The 22,503-nt window shown below is 42.8% G+C and overlaps 1 protein-coding gene across 2 annotated transcripts in view; it reads right to left on the bottom strand.

Annotated features, from left to right (window-relative positions):
- The window catches only part of dnah7 (dynein, axonemal, heavy chain 7), a 279,868-nt gene that overhangs the window by 145,510 nt on the left and 111,855 nt on the right, over nucleotides 1–22,503 (bottom strand). For both annotated transcript variants that reach the window (XM_082968848.1, XM_045707381.2), the window contains exons 34-39: nucleotides 18,896–19,027; nucleotides 15,034–15,255; nucleotides 10,676–10,873; nucleotides 6,848–7,003; nucleotides 6,476–6,644; nucleotides 6,017–6,143 (exon numbers count right to left, since the gene is read on the bottom strand). In XM_082968848.1, coding sequence (XP_082824974.1) covers nucleotides 6,017–6,143; nucleotides 6,476–6,644; nucleotides 6,848–7,003; nucleotides 10,676–10,873; nucleotides 15,034–15,255; nucleotides 18,896–19,027 — 1,004 coding nt within the window. The remainder of the gene's footprint in view (nucleotides 1–6,016; nucleotides 6,144–6,475; nucleotides 6,645–6,847; nucleotides 7,004–10,675; nucleotides 10,874–15,033; nucleotides 15,256–18,895; nucleotides 19,028–22,503) is intronic.

The following is a 22,503-nucleotide window of genomic DNA, read 5'->3' as shown; positions in this document are numbered from 1 at the left end:
AAGGCCTACCTTCAAACTCAGTGCCTCTTTGCTTAACATCATGGGAAAATCTAATGAAATCAGCCAAGACCTCAGAAGAGAAATTGTAGACCTCCACAAGCGTGGTTCATCCTTGGGAGCAATTTCCAAATGCCTGAAGGTACCACGTTCATCTGGACAAACAATAGTACGCAAGTATAAACACCATAGGACCACGAAGCCGTCATACCGTTCAGGAAGGAGACGCGTTCTGTCTCCTAGAGATGAACGTACTTTGGTGCGAAAAGTGCAAATCAATCCCAGACAAACAGCAAAGGACCTTGTGAAGATGCTGGAGGAAACAGGTACAAAAGAATCACAAAGCCCTGACCTCAATCTTATAGAACATTTGTGGGCAGAACTGAAAAAGCGTGTGCGAGCAAGGAGGCCGTCAAACCTGACTCAGTTACACCAGCTCTGTCAGGAGGAATGGGCCAAAATTCACCCAACTTATTGTGGGAAGCTTGTGGAAGGCTACCCAAAACGTTTCACCCAAGTTAAACAATTTAAAGGCAATGTTATCAAATACTAATTGAGGGTATGTAAACTTTTGACCCACTGAGAATGTGATGAAAGAAATAAAAGCTGAAATAAATCATTCTCTCTACTATTTTTCTGACATTTCACATTCTTAAAATAAAGTGGTGATCCTAACTGACGTAAGAGGGAATCTTTACTAGGATTAAATGTCAGGAATTGTGAAAAACTGAGTTTAAATGTATTTGGCTAAGGTGTATGTAAACTTCCGACTTCAGCAGGCTGTTAACCAGCCTGCCAGCTTGGTGGAGTCTGTCACTAGCACAGTCAGTGTAGTCAGCTCAGCTATCCCCATTGAGACCGTGTCTGTGCCTCGACCTAGTTTGGGCAAAACTAAACATGGCGGTGTTCGCCTGAGCAATCTCACTGGAATAAAGACCTCCTCCATTCCTGCCATTATTGAAAGAGATTGTGATACCTCACATCTCAAAATAGTGCTACCTAATGTTAGATCCCTCACTTCCAAGGCAGTTATAGTCAATTAACTAATCACTGATCATAATCTTGATGTGATTGGCCTGACTGAAACATGGCTTAAGCCTGATGAATTTACTGTGTTAAATGAGGCCTCACCTCTTGTTTACACTAGTGACCATATCCCCCACACATCCCGCAAAGGCAGAGGTGTTGCTAACATTTATGATAGGAAATTTCAATTTACAAAAAATAAAAAATAAAAATATTGTCTTTTGAGCTTTTAGTCATAAAATCTATGCAGCCTACTCAATCAATTTTTAGAGCTACTGTTTACAGGCCTCCTGGGCCATATACAGCGTTCCTCACTGAGTTCCCTGAATTCCTATCGGACCTTGTAGTCATGGCAGATAATATTCACATTTTTGGTGACTTTAGTATTCACATGGAAAAGTCCACAGACCCATTCCAAAAGGCTTTCGGAGCCATCATCGACTCAGTGGGTTTTGTACAACATGTCTCCGGACCTACTCACTACCACAGTCATACACTGGACCTAGTTTTGTCCCGTGGAATAAATGTTGTGGATCTTAATGTTTTTCCTCATAATCCTGGACTATCGGACCACCATTTTATTACGATTGCAATCGCAACAAATAATCTGCTCAGACCCCAACCAAGGATCATCAAAAGTCGTGCTATAGATTCTCGGACAACCCAAAGATTCCTAGATGCCCTTCCAGACTCCCTCCGCCTACCCAAGAACGTCAGAGTACAAAAATCAGTTAACCACCTAAATGAGGAACTCAATTTAACCTTGCACAATACCCTAGATGCAGTCGCACCCCTAAAAACAAAAACATTTGTCATAAGAAACTAGCTCCCTGGTATACAGAAAATACCCGAGCTCTGAAGCAAGCTTCCAGAAAATTGGAACGGAAATGGTGCCACACCAAACTGGAAGTCTTCCGACTAGCTTGGAAAGACAGTACCGTGCAGTATCGAAGAGCCCTCACTGCTGCTCGATCATCCTATTTTTCCAACTTAATTGAGTAAAATAATAACAAATATAAAATGTATTTTTGATACTGTCGCAAAGCTAACTAAAAAGCAGCATTCTTTGAAGAAAAGATCATGATCATTAGAAAGAAAATTACGGACTCCTCTTTAAATCTGCGTATTCCTCCAAAGCTCAGTTGTCCTGAGTCTGCACAACTCTGCCGGGACCTAGGATCAAGGGAGACACTCAAGTGTTTTAGTACTATATCTCTTGACACAATTATGAAAATAATCATGGCCTCTAAACCTTCAAGCTGCATACTGGACCCTATTCCAACTAAACTACTGAAAGAGCTGCTTCCTGTGCTTGGCCCTCCTACGTTGAACATAATAAACAGCTCTCCATCCACCGGATGTGTACCAAACTCACTAAAAGTGGCAGTAATAAAGACTCTTGAAAAAGCCAAACCTTGACCAGGAAAATATAAAAAAACTAATCGGCCTATATCAAATCTCCCATTCCTCTCAAAGAATGTTGAAAAGCTGTTGCGCAGCAACTCACTGCCTTCCTGAAGACAAACAATGTATACAAAATGCTTCAGTCTGGTTTTAGACCCCATCATAGCACTGAGACTGCACTTGTGAAGGTGGTAAATTACCTTCTAATGGTGTCAGACCTCGTGCTCCTAGACCTTAGGGCTGCTTTTGATAACATCGATCACCACATTATTTTGGAGAGATCAGAAACCCAAATTGGTCTACATGGACAAGTTCTGTTCTGGTTTAGATCTTATCTGTCGGAAAGATATCAGTTTGTCTCTGTGGATGGTTTGTCCTCTGACAAATCAACTGTAAATTTCGGTATTCCTCAAGGTTCCGTTTTAGGACCACTTGTTTTCACTATATATTTTACCTTTTGGTGATGTCATTCGGAGACATAATGTTAACTTTCACTGCTATGCGGACGACACAAAGCTGTACATAATGATGAAACATGGTGAAGCCCCAAAATTGCCCTCGCTGGAAGCCTGTGTTTCAGACATAAGGAAGTGGATGGATGCAAATGTTCTACTTTTAAACTCAGACAAAACAGAGATGCTTGTTCTAGGTCCCAAGAAACAAAGAGATATTCTGTTGAATCTGACAATTAATCTTGATGGTTGTACAGCCGTCTCAAATAAAACTGTGGAGGACCTCGGCATTACTCTGGACCCTGATCTCTCTTTTGACGAACATATCAAGCCAGTTTCAAGGACAGCTTTTTTCCATCTACGTAACATTGCAAAAATCTGAAACTTTCTGTACAAAAATGATGCAGAAAAATGTATCCATGCTTTTGTCACTTCTAGGTTAGGCTACGGCAATGCTCTACTTTCCGGCTACCCGGATAAAGCACTAAATAAACTTCAGTTATTGCTAAACACGGCTGCTAGAATCTTGACTAGTGCTAGCCTTCCTGTTAAGGCAAGGGCTGATTTCAAGGTTTTACTGCTAACCTACAAAGCATTACATGGACTTGCTCCGACATTTCTTTCCGATTTGGTCCTGCCGTACATACCTACACGTACGCTACGGTCACAAGACGCAGGCCTCCTAACTGTCCCTAGAATTTCTAAGCAAACAGCTGGAAGCAGGGCTTTCTCCTATAGAGCTCCATTTTTATGGAATGGTCTGCCTACCCATGTGAGAGACGCAGACTCGGTCTCAACCTTTAAGTCTTTATTGAAGACTCATCTCTTCAGTAGGTCCTATGATTGAGTGTAGTCTGGCCCAGGAGTGTGAAGGTGAACGGAAAGGCACTGGAGCAACAAATAGCCCTCGCTGTCTCTGCCTGGCCGGTTCCCCTCTCTCCACTGGGATTCTCTGCCTCTAACCCTATTACAGGGGCTGAGTCACTGGCTTACTGGTGCTCTTCCATGTCGTCCTTCGTCCTTCACTTGAGTGGGTTGAGTCACTGACGTGATCTTCCTGTCTGGGTTGGCGCCCCCCCCCTTGGGTTTTGCCGTGGCGGAAATCTTTGTGGGCTATACTCGGCCTTGTCTCAGGATGGTAAGTTGGTAGTTAAAGATATCCCTCTAGTGGTGTGGGGGATGTGCTTTGGCAAAGTGGGTGGGGTTATATCCTGCCTGTTTGGCCCTGTCCGGGGGTATCGTCGGATGGGGCTACAGTGTCTCCCGACCCCTCCTGTCTCATCCTCCAGCATTTATGCTGCAGTAGTTTATGTGTTGGGGGGCTAGGGTCAGTCTGTTATATCTGGAGTATTTCTCCTGTCTTATCCGGTGTCTTGTGTGAATTTAAGTATGCTCTCACTAATTCTTTCTTTCTTTCTCTCTTTCTCTCTCTCTCTGAGGACCTGAGCCCTAGGACCATGCCTCAGGACTACCTGGCCTGATGACTTCTTGCTGTCCCCAGTTCACCTGGCTGTGCTGCTGCTCCAGTTTCAACTGTTCTGCCTGTGGCTATGGAACCCTGACCTGTTCACCGGACGTGCTACCTGTCCCAGAGGTGCTGACCTGTTGCACCCTCGACAACCACTGTGATTATTATTATTTGACCCTGCTGGTCATCTATGAACATTTGAACATCTTGGCCATGTTCTGTTATAATCTCCACCCGGCACAGCCAGAAGAAGACTGGCAACCCCTCATAGCCTGGTTCCTCTCTAGGTTTATTCCTAGGTTCTGGCCTTTCTAGGGAGTTTTTCCTAGCCACCATGCTTCTTTTTTATTTATTTTATTTCACCTTTATTTAACCAGGTAGGCTGGTTGAGAACAAGTTCTCATTTACAACTGCGACCTGGCCAAGATAAAGCAAAGCAGTGTGACACAGACAACAACACAGAGTTACACATGGAATAAACAACAAACAAGCCAGTAACACAATACACAAGTCAATGACACAGTAGAAAAAAAAAGAAAGTCTATATACAGTGTGTGCAAATGGCATGAGGAGATAGGCAATAAATAGCTGTATGAGTCCTGGACTGGAACCTCTACACCTGCATTGCTTGCTGTTTGGGGTTTTAGGCTGGGTTTCTGTACAGCACTTTGAGATATCAGCTGATGTAAGAAGGGCTTTATAAATACATTTGATTTTTAACTGTATGAGTCCCGGACTGGAACCCCTACACAGATTCTAAACAGTTGTTGAACTGAAATACAACCCATGTACCTGACCCATTAATCTGCAGTTCCCCATTAAAGAAAAACAACTCCTTCCATTGATCTTTAGTTCTCTGCATTGTATATTTATATTTTAATATTCTTACAGCTGTCTGTCAATACTATCAACCTAACACACCCCCCTTTGGCAAAACCTGAAATAAAAATATATAGTAATTTGAGAAGATGTAGCCAGGCATTGAACCTCATTACCTTCAATCATGCAGGTTTGTTTTCACAATTTACTCGTGAAAACATGCGTGCTGAAATATGGGAGTAATGTTAATATGTGAATGTGAATACAAGAATATAGGAGTATACTTGACAAAGTACAGAACATTGCAAAATACATACCACTTCATAAAAACTGTGTATGTACATGCCATGTTATAAGCTCTTATAGGTACAGAGTTGGGCTAACTATCCTCCATATGGCACCAACTGTTCTGTGACAATACATTGTTCCCCTAGGACTTTTTTCAGCAGCGGTGTGGGTGGTCCATGGGTGACTTTTGGCCATTTTTTTTTAATTCCTCATTGTTAGAAGTTTTTTCCAAATCGGATGTTAGGTACTATATTTCTTGAATATTATATGAATCCTATTGATTACAATGGCCTATTTGATCTCAGAGATCATATTATATTTCAACAAAATAATTGCAGGTACGCAAATGTTACCGGTAACTAACTACAGAAACGATTTCAGAACAATCTGAAATGGTGGATGTCGAAATTCTATTGTGCTATTTGAGGTGGAACGACCCGAAAAGGGTTTATTTGTCTAGGAGGTTAGGTCTAGGCCTAAATATGTACTGTATATCTAGGCTGAACTATCTATCTATGTTGCTGAAGAGAGGGCTAACTTCTCAGCAACACTATATTGTTACCTTATAGTGAGGTGCCAGTCCATGATTCTGGAGAAAATTGTGTACATGGTCTTCTCGTCAAAGTCGTTGATGGTGACCGTGTTTAAGTGGCGTAGGAAGCGGGCAGTGATTGGGTTTCTCCCACCACCTGAGGGCAGAAATCCAATGAAAATGGCTTTCGGGTAGAAGTTGCCCTTAGGCTCAGATCTAAGACCAGCTCACCCTCCCCAAATCCTCAAATCAGTTTCTATAGGGGCACAGAGTTAGAAAATGTAGAAAGCGCACTTGGGACAAATGACTGTGATAGCGTGTAAACCTTTTAAACGCTTCTTTCAATGCCCCCCTAAGTAAGAGCAATAATAATACATTGAATAAAAATGGTTCTTTAAATAAACAGCAACTCCTGAATAGTGTTGTGAAAAAAAGTGTGAGCAAATAAACTCAGTAAAGGGGCAGCTGAGCTGTATGTGCTAGACTCACCGGGCGGCCCCATGGCGCACATGATCTGGATGTCTACCAGCTTGATCATGGAGCAGTCCTTCATGTCGTACCAGTTCCAGTGGTCCAGCCACTGACGCAGCAGCTCCACAGGGGGCTGGGCCCCATACGTCTCCCTGGCCGGCATGTTCACGTCGTCCACAAACACCACCTGGACAAATAAAGAATTGATATTACAATGTCTTTCACTCTGCTGCAATACTACTCTTCAATGTCAGCACAACACTACATCAAGGACTTATCAACACCATTACTTTTATTCAAGAATTAAACACATACACGCATGACAATGTCAGTCACGCATGCACGCACGCATCCATCCATGTGCACACACACACAGCCTGGCGAACCTACCGTTCTCTTGCCCATGGGCGGGCCGTACACCCCTTTGCGGCGCTTATCCAGCTTTGACATGATGATGTTCTGTGTCTGGGCAGCCGTGGTCTGTGCTGAGAAGTTAATCATCAGGGGGCTATATACATCCTTATTCAGACGGTTCAACAGAAAGTCCTGCAGAGAGTTTTGGGAAGTTAGGGTTGTTTCACACTACTGAGCTGTTGGTTAAACATTCATCATAGTAGCTAGAACCGTCCTAGAGAGGACTGTTGAAAAGTTGAAAAGAAAATATATGAGCCAGCACAGATCGGTTCGTATTGGCACTGTAGTGTAAAAAGTGATTTTCCTTTGTGACTATAACAGCTGTTTCAGATGGTTCTTAAGGATTCATGGTCCTTTGCACCAATTCCTTACAGATAGTTTTGTGTGGGGGGGTTGAGGGGATGGTCTAAACTACAGTCTCTAAATTTGAGTTTGAGGTAATGTAATCAAATAGCCTAGTCATACATTGTGAGTTGACTTATTACTATTATTTTGATTGTATGATCACAGAAGATTTAGGATATTATGAATCTTAACTGGAAAATATGAACGCTTATTACGCAACACTCTTCTGATTTGCTCGTCTCTAGCTGGTATTTTGAGTACCTCTTGTAATGTTCTAGGAATGTCACGTCCTGACCAGTAAAGGGGTCATTTGTCATTGTAGTATGATCAGGGCGTGGCAGGGGGTGTTTGTTTTGTGTGTTTTGGTTTTTTTTGGTTCCAGGGGATTTTGGTTCTAGTTTTCTATTTCTATGTTTCTTTTTCCATGTTTGGCCGAGTATGGTTTCCAGTCAGAGGCAGGTGTTTTTCGTTGTCTCTGATTGGAAGCCATACTTAGGCAGCCTGTTTTTTCCTTTGGGTTTGTGGGTGGTTGTTTTCTGTATAGCTTGTGTGCCTTACGGAACTGATGATTGTCGGTTTGTTATTTTTGTTTAAGTGTTCACTTTATTAAATAATAAAAGAAGATGAGCACTTTACCCGCTGCGTTTTTGTCCCCTTTCATCGACGCATATGACAAGGAATTAGATTTTTTTAAATTATGTCTTTACAATGAGAGCTTTTTCTTGCACCTACTACAGTAAGCACTTTCTCAGTATTCACTGAAGAAAACATAGGGTGAATTATTTTCTAAAATAATTGAACATTCAAGTTCTGAATTGGCATGCAGAAGTGACACATCTTTCTGTTGTTCTTTTGGCTCTGTACTCAAGCATTTTGTATTGGAAATAATACCATGACCATGAGGTTAAAGTTCTGACTGTCAGCTTTAATTTTGTAAGGTTGTGCGCTACTGGTGTAGAAGTCAGGTGCAGGAGAGCAGAGAGTTGTGATCAGGCTCACACTTTATTAGGCAGAAGCAAACAACCGACGGACGCAACTGCGTCAGACAAACCTCCAGCCAAATGCAAAAGTGTAAAGCGCGACAAAGTCACAAAGATGCAAAAATGTTTAACAATTTAAACATACAAACGGGTGAACACGGTACCTGGGAAAACCAGTCTGGCGCAATCACACAAAAACACGTAACAAAGAACAATTCCACACAAAGACATGGGGGGAACAGAGGGAATATACATGTAGTGTGATTAGGGAATGTAAACCAGGTCTGCGGGGAAACAAGACAAAACAAATGGAACAATGAACAGTGGAGCGGCGATGGCTAGAAGGACGGCAACGTCGACCGCCGAACGCCGCCTGAACAAGGAGAGGAGCCGAGTCGTGACAACTTTTGGGGTACTTATCCATATCCGGTGAACCGTTTAGATATTGCAGCACTTTTTGTACATAGTCCCCCCCCATTTTAGGAAAAATGTACTTATATGTGCATTAAAGTAGTAAAAAAAGTTAAGTATTTGGTCCAATATTCATAACACGCAATTACGAAATCAAGGTTGTGACTCTACAAATTTGTTAGATGCATTTGCTGTTTGTTTTGGTTGTATTTCAGATTATTTTGTGCCCAATAGAAATTTATGTTAAATAATGTAGTGTCATTTTGGAGTAACTTGTATTGTAAATAAGAATATAATGTCTCTTAACACTTCTAAATGAATGTGGATGCTTCCAAGATTATGAATAATCCTGAATGAATAGTTAATAATGATGAGTGAGAAAGTTACAGACGCACAAATATCATACCCCCAAGACATGCTAAACTCTCACCATTACAATAACAGGTGACGTTAGCATTTTTGGAGGGGTATGATATTTGTGCGACTAACTTTCTCACTCATCATTATTCACGATTCATTCATAAACATTATTGAAACGTCATATTTGATGCTTAATGAGCGACTGCCTTTAAAAAGCAATGCATCCCTTTGAAAACGGCCTATGCTGCATCGGTATTAGTCAGAAACAGTTATGCTAGTGTCAAAATAGACTACAAAGTGTAAATAGGATAATTTTGCTCATGAACTCAGTTTAGTCTAAAACAGAGTTTAGGAAATCCATCTGTCACACAGATGTAAAACTGCGCGACTAAAATGTCTTATGCTTAGTGGAACCCCCCCAATGCAGAATTGGTCAGGAAACACGAAGGAAATGCATATATTTTTAAAACATACAACTTACTTGCAGTAAAGCCGCTCAACATCGACATCACATTCAGTCATCTAACAGACTCCCATCCAGAGCGACCCACAGAAGCAACGATGGTCAAAGCCCTGCTCAAGGGCACGTCGACAGATCTCCCACAAGGTCAAAAACGGGGACCCGAACCAGCGACCCATCAGCAACCGGCCCAAGCTCTCAACCGCCAGGCCACCAGCCCTCCAAGATCCCCCCCCTCCCCCCCACACAGTTCCCCAAGAGCTGCCCCTCAACCATCCAAGACCCCCTACACAGTCCCCCCCAGAGAAAAATTTTATATAATAATTCCAGTGCAGCATTTGTAGAACGTTGGTGTGTAACGAGCTAGAGAATGGATGGGGGCTGTTAACATGATGGATCGGGAGGCCTGCGCTGTCACACCTCTCTCCTCCTCAGAGCCGAAAATAGGAAGCGCAGCTTGCGTCTGTCTGTTACGTCTAGCGCTCTGGAGGGAGAGCTTGGCAGTGGCGGCAGCACGTACAATGTATCTGTCGGCAGGGCGTGCCCACTGTCGAGCCCAGGCCGGGTGCTCGTTTATCACCCCTGGCACGCCGGAGACGCCCTGCTCTGCCAGGCATGGTTACGGGCAGTCGGTTCTGCTCTGTCGGACAGAGCACAGCTGGGCTAGATGGGGAGAGGAAGCCCCAGTGAGCAGTATTAGAGTAGCTGGTGTCTGATCTATAAGCTAATGTTTCTACAGGAAGACCAGGCAGACAGGTGATGTACCTAAGGTGCTATGGGGCTGCTAGGGTTGCCTAAGGGGAGGCCATCTTCTACCTTCCACTTTCAGTGGTGTCTGGTTGATTCAATATGTTTGATTATGCCGCTGGTGGTGGAGTAAGAGTGCTTATATACTGTGAAGGTAATGTGTTTAAGGCAAGTGACCTCAAACATTGAGGCAATTATTACAGGCTCATCACTTAAATGCACATAGAGAAATATAGGGTCAGAAAATCAGTACAGAAAATCTGATCGATCGATTAGCTGGACTGGAGGATCAATGGAAGGATGGACAAGGCTTTTACAAAGAACATTAAAACCAAGCCAAGTAAGAACTTCCAAGATCATTATTGAAACCCATTGTTGAGACTGGTGTAAAATCAGACACTGATTGGTTGATTGAAATAATTGGTGTAAAATGAGACACAGCTGAGTGGCTGATTGATAAATAATGTTCTGATCGGTTGACTAAGATAAGAGGCCACTCACAATGATGTAGACACTTTTGCCAGTGCCTGTGGGGCCGATGAAGATGGTGGGCTTCTGGTGGGTGATAAGCAGCTCCATCAGAGCTGTGTAGCGCACTGTGTTCTCCGTGGGAACAATGATCTCGTTGAAATGCACATCCTTGGGGATAGGGGGTGCCATCTTCAACTCGTCGGTCCACAACTCCCACCTCCCTGGGCCCTGTAGAAGAATACATATTTTATAAAAAAAGAAATTACCTCAAACTGTTAATTTATTTAGGCCTTATAGTGACCGCTTACTCATTTCATGTCTGAGAGCAACTCGATATCCACTCACTGGAAACACAATTCAATTAAGCTCAATGGAAGTTGCCTTACTGTGATAGTGATATAGCAAATGGATGTTGTCAAGTGGCACAGTATTTTATTACTGGGTGCAGTACTCACTCCTTAAGACTTACAGTTGACCCCTGCAGATAAGGTGCTACTTTGCACCTTAGGGCTACCGTACAAACCAGAGAATGACTGCCCCTCTCATTGAAACTAGAGGTCGCCCGATTATGATTTTTCAACGCCGATACCGAATATTGGAGGACCAAAAAAAGCCGATACCGATTAACCTGTCTGGGCTAGGGGGCAGTATTTTCACGGCCGGATGAAAAATGTACCCAATTTAAACAGGTTACTACTCTGGCACAGAAACTAGAATATGCATATTATTAGTAGATTTGGATAGAAAACACTCTGAAGTTTCTAAAACTGTTTGAATGGTGTCTGTGAGTATAACAGAACTCATATGACAGGCAGAAACATGAGAAGAATCCAAGCAGGAAGTGGAAAGTCTGAGAATTGTAGTTCTTCTTTTGATTCTCTATCGAAACGACAGTGTCTGTGGGGGACTTGCACTTCCTAAGGCTTCCATTGGCTGTCTAAAGCCTTCAGAAAGTGGTTTGAGCATTCTCCTGTCACTGGGCAGATAATAGGAGCTCAGTTACTGAGTGGTCTGCCTGGCAACAAAGGGATTGGATATCACACGAGCGCACCGTTCCTTCTTTTTCTTCTTGAATGAATGCTATTGTCCGGTTGGAATATTATCGCAATTTTACGTTAAAAATACCATAAAGATTGATTTTAAACAGCATTTGACATGCTTCTAAGTATTGTAATGGAACATTTTGACTTTTTGTCTCTGGTTCCACGCTCACGCGTTATCCCTTTGGATAAGTGATCTGTACGCACGAACAAAACGGAGGTATTTGTACATAAATATGGATTATTTTGAACAAAAACCACATTTGTGGAACAAGCAGTCCTGGGAGTGCATTCTGACGAAGATCAGCAAAGGTAAGAGAATATTTCTAATACTAATTCTGAGTTTAGGTTGCCCCGAACTTGGCGGGTGTCTTAATAGCTCACCGTGATGGCTGAGCTATGTACTCAGAATATTGAAAAATGTGCTTTCTCCGTAAAGCTATTTTAAAATCTGACACAGCGGTTGCATCCAGGAGTAGTCCATCTATAACTCTTTAAATAATTGTTATATATTTTGTCAACGTTTATGAGTATTCTTGTAAATTGATGTGCACATTCACCGGACGTTTTGGTGGGAATACATTTTCTGAACATCACGCGCCAATGTAAAATGCTGTTTTTGGATATAAATATGAACTTTATCGAACAAAACATACATGTATTGTGTAACAAAATGTCCTAGGAGTGTCATCTGATGAAGATCGTCAAAGGTTAGTGCTTCATTTAGCTGTGTTTTGGGTTTTATTGACACATGTCCTTGCTTGGAAAATGGCTGTGTGATTATTTTGGTCTATGTACCTTAACATAATCTAATGTTTTGCTTTCGCTGTAAAGCCTTTTTGAAAATCGGACAATGTGGTTACATCAAGGAGAAGTGTATCTTTAAAATGGTGTAAAATAGTTGTATGTTTGAGAAAGTTGAATTATGACATTTTGTTGTTTTTGAATTTGCCGCCCTGATATTTCACTGGTTGTGTCCCGCGTAGCCCATAGAAGTTAATCGGCCAATTTTTGTATTTATTTGTAATAATGACAATTACAACAATAATGAATGAACACTTTTTGTAACTTAATATAATACATCAATAAAATCAATGTTGCCTCAAATAAATAATGAAGCATGCTCAGTTTGGTTTAAATAATGCAAAAACAAAGTGTTGGAGAACAAAGTAAAAGTGCAATATGTGCCATGTAAGAAAGCTAACGTTTAAGTGCCTTGCTCAGAACATGGAAACATGAAAGCTGGTGGTTCCTTTTAACATGAGTCTTCAATATTCCCAGGTAAGAAGTTTTAGGTTGTAGTTATTATAGGAATTATAGGACTATTTCTCTCTATACGATTTGTATTTCATATACCTTTGACTATTGGATGTTCTTATAGGCACTTTAGTATTGCCAGTGTAACAGTATAGCTTCCGTCCCTCTCCTCGCTCCTACCTGGGCTCGAACCAGGAACACATCGACAACAGCCACCCTCGAAGCAGCGTTACCCATGTAGAGCAAGGGGAACAACTACTCCAAGTCTCAGAGCGAGTGACGTTTGAAACGCTCTTAGCACGCACCCGCTAACTAGCTAGCCATTTCACATCGGTTACACCAGCCTAATCTTGGGAGTTGACAGGCTTGAAGTCATAAACAGCGCAATGCATTGCGAAGAGCTGCTGGCAAAACGCACGAAAGTGCTGTTTGAATGAATGCTTACGAGCCTGCTGGTGCCTACCACCGCTCAGTCAGACTGCTCTATCAAATCATAGACTTTATTATAATATAATAAACACACAGAAATACGAGCCTTAGGTCATTAATATGGTCGAATCCGGAAACTATCATCTCGAAAACAAAAAGTTTTTTCTTTCAGTGAAATACGGAACCGGTACGTATTTTATCTAACGGGTGGCATCCCTAAGTCTAAATATTCCTGTTACATTACACAACCTTCAATGGTATGTCATAATTACGTAAAATTCTGGCAAATTAGTTTGTAACGAGCCAGGCAATGAACGCAAGAGCAGTGACACAATTTCATGTTAGCAGGCAATATTAACTAAATATGCAGGTTAAAAAATATATACTTGCGTATTGATTTTAAAGAAAGGCATTGATGTTTATGGTTAGGTACATTGGTGCAACGACAGTGCTTTTTTCGCAAATGCGCTTGTTAAATCATCACCCGTTTGTCGAAGTAGGCTGTGATTCGATGAGAAATTAACAGGCACCGCATCGATTAAATGCAACGCAGGACACATTAGATAAACTAGTAATATCATCAACCATGTGTAGTTAACTAGTGATTATGTTAAGATTGATAGTTTTTTATAAGATAAGTTTAATGCTAGCTAGCAACTTACCTTGGCTTCTTGCTGCCCTCGCATAACAGGTAGTCAGCCTGCCATGCAGGCTCCTCGTGGAGTGCAATGTAAGGCAGGTGGTTAGAGCGTTGGACTCGTAACCAGAAGGTTGCAAAAACAAATCCCCCCTGAACAAGGCAGTTAACCCCCGTTCCTAGACCGTCATTGAAAATAAGAATGTGTTCTTAATCTGACTTGCCTAGTTAAATAAAGGTGTAAAATAAATAAATTGGCAAATCGGTGGCCAAAAATACCGATTACCGATTGTTATGAAAACTTGAAATCGGCCCTAATTAATCGGCCATTCCGATTAAACGGTCGACCTCTAATCGAAACCATGGAAGTTCAAGGACGACCACTGTACTTGTTATGTTCTGTTAATTCCTGATGTCCCCTTTAAGAATGGAGAACCCTTGGTCATATGCAGTGTTGTTCTATGTTATTCTGGTACTAACTCGTCTTTAGTAAATGTGAAGCTCCAGCTCAATTCCTTGTATTCAGAGTCTTTCTTATTACATAAATAAGTAATAAGAGCTAAGACACTACAGTACTGAAGGCATTGTTAGCAGAAAACAGGATCCCCATTATAGTGAATAGAAAAATATAAATCTTTGTGGTCAATCTTTGTGTAAATAAAATACAAACATCGAAGACAATCATGGTACCAATAATTGCTTCTAATACACCAGATGTATGTCCTTAATTATTTAAAAATCACACACAGAAAAGGTTATTAGGATCATTTAATTGCTAATGGCAACCTGTAGTACGCGGTCGGCCTTCAACTTGAGTTAACTTGAGTCACTTCCTGGAGAAGCTCAAACTGCGCATATTATGTCTCCATGAGACGCCGTCTTAACCGACTTAATTTGGCTTCATTGCGCTATTGAGTCTTATTTATAGTCAAACTCACAGTTGGCTCTTCAATATAATCAACATAAACGTGAGACTCACTCTGTGGAGCTTACTGTAGGCCTTACCTGGTCCTGACCAATCTCACCTCTTTAATGAAGCGATACTCGTAGAGTGTGCCCTCTGTGGGCAGAGGCACAGTCAGCTGCTTGGCAGGAGACTCCACATGCTCTAGGATGCCATGGCGTGCCCGTGTCTCTTCGCTCAAGGCACCCTCCATCATCTCTCGAACCAGGCTGTCAAACTTCACCCGTCCGGACTCCGTACAGCTGGCACCCACCGACCACACCAGGCAGAAGATGAAGATGCCCTGTGGTGCCAAGATAGAAAGATAGTCAGAATCTCACAAAATGCTCACAATAAAGATTTCTCAGGTGATAAAACACAAATGGAATGCAGGAAGGATTCCATTACACCAATTTTTTATTTTTATCACTTGAGCATGGCTGACAATGTCAGGTAAGCAGGGAGTATAAATCAATATAGAGATATCCTTTCTGTAGCAGTTCCAAGAGATTGCCACAAACTCAGTGAAGCGCAATAAGGTAGAACAGAAAACCAGCAGGCTCCGGACCTAGTAGGGTAAGAGTTGAATAACCCTGACTACAGAATATAATTCTTTACAATATTCATTTTTATTTCTTAATTTATTTAACCAACAAGTGATTTGTGTAAATAATATTTATGTCTTGATTAGCAAGCAGCTCCATAGTATAGGCCTAGGCCTCAGTAAACCTTTCTTTGCTAATAATGACAATGCTGTGTAGGATGTCTGATATGAAAAAAAGTGAAAAGCAGGCGGAGGACTTTTATTCTGTGATTGTGGAATGCGTGTGCTGATGTTAAACTCTGAATTGATTGGCTTCCCATCTCCGGTGACAGGGACTACGTAAAAACATTTCACTTTGATATAAGTGCATTTTTGTAGCAGGTTATGAGAGCATTTTCGCTAACCCTAACCCTTTTCCTAACCTTAACCTAAATCTCCTAACCTGCTACAAAAAAAGTCATAGCTGTATCAAAGTGGCATGTTTTTAGGGAATTTCCCGCTGAGGTGGGTTTGGCGTGAGTATCCAGGACTTGGCCTACTGAGGTGAGGCTCACTCAAGACGGAGAGTGAAGGCTTGACATTTTTGCCTCCGCTTGGAAACCGAATGCTGGTTGATAACAAGTGTGAAGCGTCAGAAGATTGTGAAAGATGAAATACAAATGCAGATGTTGCCGGGTAAGCGGGAAGGCCTGAATATCGAGCCCTGACACACATACAAGCACTGTCCATGACACAAACTGTTCACACCTCTCTTGTTGGCAGAGAGAACATTTTGTATTTTTAAAGATAATTTCCTGCAATTGTACCCGCGGTCCGTATTGATGCCGTTCTGGGTCAAGATCCAGACCACGGTCTGCCTATTGAGAATGGCTCGAAAAAAACTGAAAGCAAAGAGGATATCATCAGTATAGTATGCCACAGGAAGAATAATACCAAAGATGTTTTATAACTACGGTGAGGGAAAAAAGTATTTGATCCCCTGCTGATTTTGTACGTTTGCCCACTGACAATGAAATGATCAGTCTATAATTTTAATGGTAGGTTTATTTGAACAGTGAGAGACAGAATAACAACAAAAAAATCAAAAATGTTATAAATTGATTTGCATTTTAATGAGGGAAATAAGTATTTGACCCCCTCTCAATCAGAAAGATTTCTGGCTCCCAGGTGTCTTTTATACAGGTAACGAGCTGAGATTAGGAGCATGCTCTTAAAGGGAGTGCTCCTAGTCTCAGTTTGTTACCTGTATAAAAAACACCTGTCCACAGAAGCAATCAATCAATCAGATTCCAAACTCTCCACCATGGAGGTGGGCAGAGCCAAGCACGAGCTAGCGAGATCCTATTGGCCCATTATAGAATGCATCTGCATATTTCCATTTGAGAACGCTTACTTGGTGAAGTGTGCGTGTGTAATAACTAAATTTGCCTTTGCACACCTTTTTTTACAATTTTGGCCAAGGGTAAAGTCTACAAAACTTAGTCCACTCTGTTCAAAGCAGATTCTAGTTTTGACAACAAAAAACTCTATTGAGATCAAATGTTTTGTTGATGAGAAAACATGCAGAATGTTGGTCAAAATCCATCTCCTTGTCACGTCCTGACCAGTAAAGGGGTCATTTGTCATTGTAGCATGGTCAGGGCGTGGCAGGGGGGTGTTGTTTTTGTGTGTTTTGGGGTTGGTTTATTTAGAGGGGATTTGTTCTAGTTTTCATTTTCTATGTTCATTTTCTATGTGTGGCCGAGTATGGTTTCCAATCAGAGGCAGGTGTCCTTCGTTGTCTCTGATTGGAAGCCATACTTAGGCAGCCCCTTTTTCCTTTGGGATTGTGGGTGGTTGTTTTCTGTATAGCCGTGTGCCTTACGGAACTGTTTTATCATTTGTTTATTTTGTTTGAGTGTTCTCTCTAAATAAAGAAAGAAGATGAGCACTATACCCGCTGCGCCTTGGTCTGTCCCTTCCGACAGATATGACAGAACCACTCACCGAAAGAAGACCAAGCAGCGGGTAAGGAGCAGGAGAAGTATTTGGAGTCGTGGACGTGGGAGGAGATTTTAGACGGGAAAGGACCCTGGAGGCAGGCTGGGGAGTATTGTCGACCGAAGGAGGAACTGGAGGCAGCGAAGGCAGAGCGGCGCTACTATGAGGCGCTGTATAAGCCAAGAGGCAAGTGCGAGAGGCACCCCCCAAAAAAATGTGTGGGGGGGCACACGGGGAGTTGGGCAGAGTCAGGGTGGAGTCCTGAGCCAACTCCCCGTGCGTACCGTGGGGAGCGGGTGACAAGGAGAGCACCGAGCTATGCGGAAATGCGCACGGTATCGCCCACACGCACGCACAGTCCGGTCAGTACGGGCTCCGCAGCAATGCCGGGCGAGAGTTGGCCGGCAGCCAGGGAGAAGTGCGCCGGCGCAGCGCATCTGGCCGCCAGTGCTTCTCCTCGGTCCAGCTTACCCTGTGCCTGCTCTACGCACGGCAGCCCTCACTCTCCAGCACAGCCGAGTTCGCCCTGTGCCAGCGCTCCGCCCGTGCCGGGCCACAGTGACCATTCAGCCAGGACGGGGTGTGTCAGCCCTGAGTTTCAGACCGCCGGTGTGCCTCCACGGCCCAGTGTGCCCCGTGCCTGCGCACCCAGTCTCCTGTAAGTCTCCCCAGTCCGGGGATACCGGTTCCAGCTCCTCAGCCCGGAGGAAAGAAGAAAGAAGATGAGCACTGTACACGCTGCGCCTTGGTCTGTCCCTTCCGACAGATATGACACTCCTTCCATCTTCTCCCACTGCCAGCCACTGCACTTCCTCTTACAATCATATTTGGTAGTGAGTGGAAAAGCCAAGTGGATGCTTCACATTTATACATACGGGGAAATATCTGTCTCATTGTTCTATCTGTGATAATACCACTGCTGATTCATTCAGCACAGAAAAATCTATAGGAGCTGGCTCATCTACTAAAACATTTTGGGTCTCAGTGGAGGTGGTACTTTTTAGCTTTTACATTTATTTTACCAAACAAGTAGATTTCAAATCAGGGATACATTAAAAGAGGGTTATCCCTCTGAATCATGTCCATGAGAAGGTGGCAACAACTCTCTGAATTTAAAGTAAACATTCTTTAGTGTTTTCAAACTCATTTAGAATGACATACATATTAATTGAGTCAACATTGTCAACTATTAAATTGTCTACTTAAAATGTTACGGTTACATAGTGCACGGTGTGTGTGACGGTGAGTGCTTCATCTGGGTAGCGTTTATTAGGCACGGAACAGAATAAAACAGGAACTCCTCATACTTGTCCAATAAGAAACACTCATGTTCAGTTTCCATAGCAGAGCATTTAAAATGTTTTCCATTCCATGCCCTAATGAACACGACCCTCGCCACAGGGCCTCTCCCACCCCTCACCTCTAGCCAGGAGCAGATGTCCCTCTCATTCATGCCCTTCATCTTGACCTCCTCGCTGTACTCATCCATCATGCAATCCATCAAGTTCATCAGCGAGTTCACCAGGTTTGTGTCTGATGTCGGGGAGAGCTCCTGGAACAGGTACACAACCATTGAGATACAATATACAGCGGCAAGAAAAAGTATGTGAACCCTTTCGAAATACCTGGATTTCTGCATAAATTCATCATACAATTTGATCTGATCTTCATCTAGGTCACAACAATATACAAACACAGTCTGCTTAAGCTAATAACACACAAACAATTATATGTTTTCATGTCTTTATTGAACACGCCGTGTAAACATTCACAGTGCAGGGTGTAAAAAGTATGTGAACCCTTGGATTTAATAACTGTTTGACCCTCCTTTGGCAGCAATAACCTCAACCAAATGTTTTATGTAGTTGCGGATCAGACCTGCACAATAGTCAGGAGGAATTTTGGACCATTCCTCTTTACAAAACTGTTTGAAATCGGCAATATTCTTGGGATTGTCACACCCTGATCAGTTTCACCTGCCCTCGTTATTGTCTCCACCCCCTCCAGGTGTCGCTTGTTTTCCCCAGTGCATCTATCCCGGTGTTTCCTGTCTCTCTGTGCTAGTTCATCGTGTATGTTTCCAAGTCAACCAGCGTTTTTCCCGTTCTCCTGCATTTTGCATTCTCCTTTTTCTAGTCTTCCTGGTTTTGACCCTTACCTGTTTCTGGACTTTGTACCATTCTGCCTGCCTTGACCACGAGCCTGTCTGCACCTCCTGGACTCTGATCTGGTTTTGACCTTTTGCCTGTCCACGACCATTCTATTGCCTACCCTTTGGATTAATAAACATTTTAAGACTCCAACCATATGCCTCCTGTCCCTGCATTTGGGTCTCACCTTGATAGGGATGTCTGGTGTGAACTGCTCTCTTGAGGTCATGCCACAGCATCTCATTCGGGTTGAGGTCAGGACTCTGACTGGGCCACTCCAGAAGGCGTATTTTCTTCTGTTGAAGCCATTCTGTGTTTTGGGTCATTGTTCTGTTGCATCACCCAACTTCTGTTGAGCTTCAAATGGCGGACAGATAGCCTAACATTCTCCTGCAAAATGTCTTGATAAACTTGGGAATTCATTTTTCCGTCGACGACAGCAAGCTGTCCAAGCCCTGAGGCAGCAAAGCAGCCCCAAACCACGATGCTCCCTCCACCATACTTTACAGTTGGGATGGGGTTTTGATGTTGGTGTGCTGTGCCTTTTTTTTCTCTCCACACAAAGTGTTGTGTGTTCCTTCCAAACAACTCAACTGTAGTTTCATCTGTCCACAGAATATTTTTCCAGTAGCGCTGTGGAACATCCAGCTGCACTTTTGCAAACTTCAGACATGCAGCAATGTCTTTTTTGGCTTCTTCTGTGGTGTCCTCCCATGAACACCATTCTTGTTTAGTGTTTTACGTACCATAGACTCGTCAACAGAGATGTTAGCATTTCCAGAGATTTCTGTAAGTCTTTAGCTGACACTTTAGGATTCTTCTTAACCTCATTGAGCATTCTGCGCTATGCCCTTGCAGTCATCTTTGCAGGACGGCCACTCCTAGGGAGTAGCAACAGCGCTGAACTTTCTCCATTTATAGACAATTTGTCTTACTGTGGACTGATGAACATCAAGGCTTTTAGAGATATTTTTGTAACCCTTTCCAGCTTTATGCAAGTCAACAATTCTTAATCTTAGGTCTTCTGAGATCTATTTTGTTTGAGGCATGGTTCACATCAGGCAACGCTTCTTGTGAATAGCAAACTCACATTTTTGTGAGTGTTTTTTTATAAGGCAAGGCAGCTCCAACCAACATCTCCAATCTCATTGATTGGACTCCAGGTTAGCTGTCTCCAATTAGGTTTTTGAGAAGTCATTAGCCTAGTGGTTCACATATTTTCCAACCTACACAGTGAATGTTTAAATGATGTATTCAACAGACAAGAAAAATACAATAATGTGTGTGTTATAGTGTGCTTAAACTGTTTGTCTGTTGTGACATAGATGATCAGATCAAATTTGATGACCAATTTATGCAGAAATCAAGGTCATTCGAAAGGGTTAATCTAGAGGCGAAAGAAACGCACACCTATTTAGGCGAGGTGCTGGCTAGCAGCGTAAAACACCTAAAATTAAAGGAGAGCCGCACACTCTAGGAGCTCAGATGCAATAATTTAATAACCAACGTTTCGACAAGCAAGCTGTCTTCATCAGGGTATAATGACAAACACTGCGTGGTGACTAGTTTTATATATTGTCAAAGGAATTGACCAATGATTTCAATTGCAAAGGGTTCACATACTTTTTCTTGCCACTGTAATTCTATTCAAATCGTATTTGTCACATGCACCGAATACAACAGGTTACCATGAAATTCAGTTTTAAGAAGAGTTTACTAAATATTGACAAAATATATATATTTTTTTTAATATTTAGTAAACTCTTAACTGAATTTATTTATATATATATGCACACACACACACACAGGGGGTCAATGGGCAGGGCTACAGGTTAGATGGGGTAATTTGTACACTAGGTAGGGGTAAGGTGACTATGCATATATAATAAACAGTGAGTAGCAGAATGCAAGTAGTCTAGGTGGCCATTTGATTAATTGTTCAGCAGTCTTATGGCTTGGGGGTAGAAGCTGTTAGGGAGCCTTTTGGACCTATACTTGGCGCTCCGGTACTGCTTGCCGCGCAGTAGCAAAGAGAACAGTCTATGACCTGGAGTCTTTGATAATTTTTTGGGCCTTCTTCTGACACCGCCTAGTATATAGTCATAGACTGTTCTCTCTGCTACCCCCAAGCTTGGCCCCAGTGATGATCTTGGCTGTACGCACTACCCTCTGTAGCGCCGTATGGTCGGATGCCGAGCAGTTGCAATACCAGGCGGTCAGGATGCTCTCAATGGTGCAGCTGTAGAACTTTTTGTGGATCTGGGGACCCATGTCAAATCTTTTTAGTCTCCAGAGGGGGAAAAGGTGTTGTCGAGCCTTCTTCACAACTTTGTTGGTGTGTTTGGATCATGACAGTATGTTGGTGATGTGGACACCAAGGAACTTGAAACTCTCAACCAACTCCACATTAGTCCCAGCCTGTTCGGCCCTCCTTTTCCTGTAGTCCACGATCATCTCTTTTGTCTTGCTCACATTGAGGGAGAGGTTACCAGGTCTCTTACCACACTGCCAGGTCTCTGACCTCCTCCCTATAGGCTGTCTCATCGTTGTCGGTGATCAGGGCTAACAATGTGTCGACAGCAAACTTAATGATTGTTTTGGAGTCGTGCTTGGCCACACAGTCGTGGGTGAACAGGGAGTACAGGAGGGACTAAACGCGCACCCTTGAGGGGCCCCCATGTTGAGGCTCAGCGTGGCAGATGTGTTGACTACCCTTACCACCTGGGGGCGGCCCTTCAGGAAGTCCATGATCCAGTTGCAGAGGTAGGTGTTTAGTCCCAGCGTCCTGAGCTTAGTGATGAGCTTTGTATACCACTCCTTGAAAGCGGCAGCTCTAGCCTTAAACTCGGTGCAGATGTTGCCTGTAATCCATGGCTTC

Source organism: Salmo salar, chromosome 25, assembly GCF_965601325.2.
Source record: "Salmo salar chromosome 25, fSalSal1, whole genome shotgun sequence".
NCBI classification, from domain to species: Eukaryota; Metazoa; Chordata; class Actinopteri; order Salmoniformes; family Salmonidae; genus Salmo; species Salmo salar.
The sequence above is the reverse complement of the archived record's forward strand: the minus strand, read 5'-3'. Positions and strand labels throughout refer to the sequence as shown.